The sequence below is a fragment of the Myotis lucifugus genome, unplaced genomic scaffold, assembly GCF_000147115.1.
Source record: "Myotis lucifugus unplaced genomic scaffold, Myoluc2.0 scaffold_8664, whole genome shotgun sequence".
NCBI lineage: Eukaryota > Metazoa > Chordata > Mammalia > Chiroptera > Vespertilionidae > Myotis > Myotis lucifugus.
Window position 1 is genome coordinate 1 of NW_005879712.1, and position 4029 is coordinate 4029.

At 60.1% G+C, this 4029-nt stretch overlaps 1 protein-coding gene across 1 annotated transcript; it reads right to left on the reverse strand.

Moving 5' to 3' along the window:
• Window positions 1–512: 512 nt before the first annotated feature.
• On the reverse strand, window positions 513–3024 carry LOC102432100 (peroxisome proliferator-activated receptor alpha). The gene is made up of 2 exons (XM_006109358.3): window positions 1904–3024; window positions 513–768 (listed from the first exon to the last, which is right to left on the reverse strand). Exons 1-2 carry the CDS (start codon window positions 2331–2333, stop codon window positions 521–523), a joined length of 678 nt encoding a protein of 225 aa, XP_006109420.1. The 5' UTR covers window positions 2334–3024; the 3' UTR covers window positions 513–520.
• Between the last annotated feature and the right edge of the window lie 1005 nt (window positions 3025–4029).

Consider the following 4029-nt stretch of genomic DNA (forward strand, 5'->3'; position numbering starts at 1 on the left):
TTCTCCGCGGTCCAGCGACCGCCCGTCACACAGGGAACCGAGCACTGACGGGGCCGCCGCACCCGATAGCTTATCAGTAACTTCCGGAACGCTAAATCCTACGGTTAAAAAAGAGCAGGTCTCTTTGAACTCAGGAACCAGAATCGAAGCCTTCGAATAAATACGTTGCTGCTTGTAAAGCCCCTATCCTTTGGTTACCTCTAGAAACACAGGATTACGAACGTTAAAAAGTGCGATTAGCTTTCCCAGTTACAAAGGAGCCAGCAGTCCTCGCGGGACGGCAGGCAGCCCGTCGCTGTGAGGTCGGGTGTCCAGTGGGAGTCGCGAGGGCGCTGTCAGGACATCTGATGGACTCACGCCCGGCAGGCTTCTCCCGCCTCCGCTGCACGCTCCCGGCTACGGCGGGGCAAGGCCGGGGGGAGGGCGGCCGGTGGGGAATGGGGTCCGGGCCAGGGGCACGGCCGGCCGGGCCTTGCTTCCCCTCTTCGCAAGCTGCGTGGCTCCTTCTGCGCTCGGGGCCTCAGTACATGTCGCGGTAGATCTCCTGCAGCAGCGGGTGCAGCGCGGCGTCCGCCTCGGTCCTCTTGATGACCTGCACCAGCTGCGCGTGCTCCGTGACCAGCTGCCGCAGGTCCGCCATCTTCTGCAGGAGCTTGGGGAAGAGGAAGGCGGCGTCGGGGTGGTTGCCCTGCAGGTGCAGCCGGAGCACGTGCACGATGCCCTCCTGCATCTTCTCGATCTGTCCCACGTGCAGGAGGCCCGGGCGATCTGTCCCCAAAGGAGAGAGAGAGGGCTGAGTTGATGGTCACCATGGCGACGCCCAAGACACCAGCTCCCTTCCTGCCAGGCCTTTCTCCCCTGAAGCATCGGGCTTCAGACACTGTAGACCTGACCACAAGAGACCAGACTGGGCCTGGCTGGTGTGGCTCAGCGGACAGAGCGTCAGCCTGCGGACCCAAGGGTCCCGGGTTTGATTCCGTTCAAGGGCACGCACCTCGGTTGCGAGCTCCTCCCCGGCCCGGGCCCTGGTCAGGGCTCCTGCAGGAGGCAACCAATCGATGTGTCTCTCTCGCAGCCATGTTTCTCTCTGTCTTTCCCTCTCTCTCCCACTCTCCCTAAAACCAATGGAAACATATCCTCGGGTGAGGATTAAAAACAAAACAACAACCAGAGGTTCAATGAAGCACAGGAGGAAACGACGGATAGAGACGACCGAAGGCGTGAGGCCTGCACGCAGCACGGCTGCCGTCAGAGGCGTTTCTGTCTGAACGTCGAGGGAGTTCACGCTGACAGGACGTGAGGGGAGCGGGAGGAGCCGGTACAGCCGTTTATGACGTCACGCGTGCTGCCCCTCACCCTGCGCTGCGCCACGGCGGCCGCCCAGCAGGCGTGTCCACCCGCACGGCCACCGCGCGGAGTGCGGTGCTGAGTCCCGGGCCTCATCCGAGACAGGAGGCTTCCAGCCCCACCGTGACCCGCGGGACCGCCTGGTGCGGGTCCTCCTTGACTGAAACGTGGTGCGGCGCACGCCTGTCGTCACGTGACGCACCACACACTGCATGACATCACGACTGCCAACCAGACCTGACATGCTACTGTAGGGCTATGTGACGTGCTAATTACAAGCAGAACATCTACCGGTATTTACATGTCATAACTGTAACCAGAGCACACATAATGGACAGCACGTATTCACGCACAATAATACGTGGTGCTGTGTTGGTGTAACTCACTTACTTCTGGTTGGTGCCAATATGGGGTCCCATACCCCCCTCCCTTCACCCTCCCCCCAGTGCCCGCTCCACAACGGCACCACCCCACACCCCGTCGGACCTACCGCTGCCCCCCTGCCCCCCCAGGGGAGCTGTGAGTGCCAGGGGAGCGGATGGCGCCGCTGACTCACCTCCGCAGCAGATGATGGCCGCCACGAACAGGGCGATGTCGCTGTCGTCCAGCTCCAGGGCGTTGAACTTCATGGCGAAGTCGAACTTGGGCTCCATGATGTCGCAGAAGGGCTTGCGCAGGCTCTTGAGGAACTCGCGGGTGATGAAGCCGCTGCCGCAGGCCACCAGCATGCCGTCCTTGTTCATGACGGACGCCAGCATGGCGAAGATGGCCTCGTACACGCCGTACTTGAGCAGCGTGACCTGGTCGTTGAGGTCCAGGCCCGCGAAGCCGGGGATGGCCTTGGCGAACTCCGTGAGCTCCGTGACGGTCTCCACGGACGTGCACTGGCAGCAGTGGAAGATGCGCACCTCCGCCTCCTTGTTCTGGATGCCGTTGGCCACCAGCTTGGCCACCAGCGTCTTCTCGGCCATGCACAGCGTCTCCATGTCGTGGATGACGAAGGGCTGCAAGGAAAGCAGGGCTCAGTCAGGCGACCGGCGACACCCTGTCCTCCTGCCGTGCACCCCGATCGCCGTGAGAGCCGCGGCGGGTACAGAGCGCGGTCCTCGTCCTTAAAGAACCTCAGATCAGCGGGGACGAGGGGACCTCAACGGAGAGCCAGCAGCATGGTCAGTGGGACACGCGTCACCGCCTGACCCGTGGGAAAGGGGGTGACACTGCTCAGAAAGTGAGGTACGGACCTTGGCACGAAAGCTAACGAGACAGTATTGGCAAGCGCTTTCACTGCGTTAGAACCTTTTCGGATCCTGACGGCTCCTGCAGCCGCCGGTTACAGCCCTGCCCGGTGGTCCCGCCCGTGGACTTCACAGAAGCGATCTATCTGACGCCAGAACACACAACTCAGAAGGTCAGTGTTCGTGGGAGATAAGCCAACAAGCCGGTCAGAGCCCGGCTCTGGGGTAACGGGAAAGTGAAGGGGCACGGGACTGACCCCTTCCCGTCAGAGCCCCAACCCTGGACCAGCTGACAAGCCCCGCGGCACAGGCCACACGCCCCCTGGCCATTCCCTCCTAAACCCCCGGGGCCTGCCCTAAAGACCTGGTGGAGGTGCCCGGCCGGCCTGGCTCCATGGTTGAGCGTCGACCTATGAACGAGGGGGTCACAGTTCGATTCTGCTCAGGGCACAGGCCCGGGTTGTGGCTCGATCCCCAGCAGGAGGCAGCCGATCCATGATTCTCTCTCATCATCGATGTTTCTCTCTCTCCCTCTCCCTTCCTCTCTGAAGTCGAGCAATATATATATATTTATATGTTTAAAAAAAGCTACAGAGCAACTGGAGCTAAAACACCTGGAAACTTGCCCAACTGGTGAGACTATTTAAAAAACCCGCGCAGCTGCCGAAACCGGTTTGGCTCAGTGGATAGAGCGTCGGCCTGCGGACTGAAAGGTCCCAGGTTCGATTCTGGTCAAGGGCATGTACCTGGGTTGCGGGCACATCCCCAGTAGGGGATGTGCAGGAGGCAGCTGGTCGATGTTTCTCTCTCATCGACGTTTCTAACTCTCTATCTCTCTCCCTTCCTCTCTGTAAAAAATCAATAAAATATATTTAAAAAAAAAAAACACACAAAAAAAAAAAAAACCAAAAAAACCCGCGCAGCTGAGCCTTCCCTTCGGAACCTGCCCTTGACGCTCAGGTCTGAGTCCGCTCACGTCTGACATCAGAGGTGGCCGTTCCCAACCTGTAAGCAGTCGTCAGAGTGTGAGCAGCGCGGGGCAGACAGCGCCCGGCCCCCGCCGGCGCCCCGCCAAGACCCACAGGCTCCCCGCCGACCCGCAGGCTGCCTCTGCTCACGCCCCACACCATCCTGTGTGTGTGACGATGTCACTTAGGACAACCCAGCCCCAGAGGACAGTGAAATGGCATTTCCTGTGGAAAGCGAGGCAGCGCCATCTTTTAGGGAACATCTGTGAGTTGTGGCAGGATCGCTCTGGATGGAATTAGTTCATGACTTCTGGTTGGGTTTCACTACACATTTCTAGAAATGCTATAAAATACTAGGTCTGTTTTTCAATCCAGGGACAACTTAAGTCGCATGCATATTCCCACCGAGCAGGAGGAAGGCCCGGCGTGGCGTCAGGCAGCGGTCCGAGGGCCGCGTGGTCCTGGGGTGCTGGGGAGCC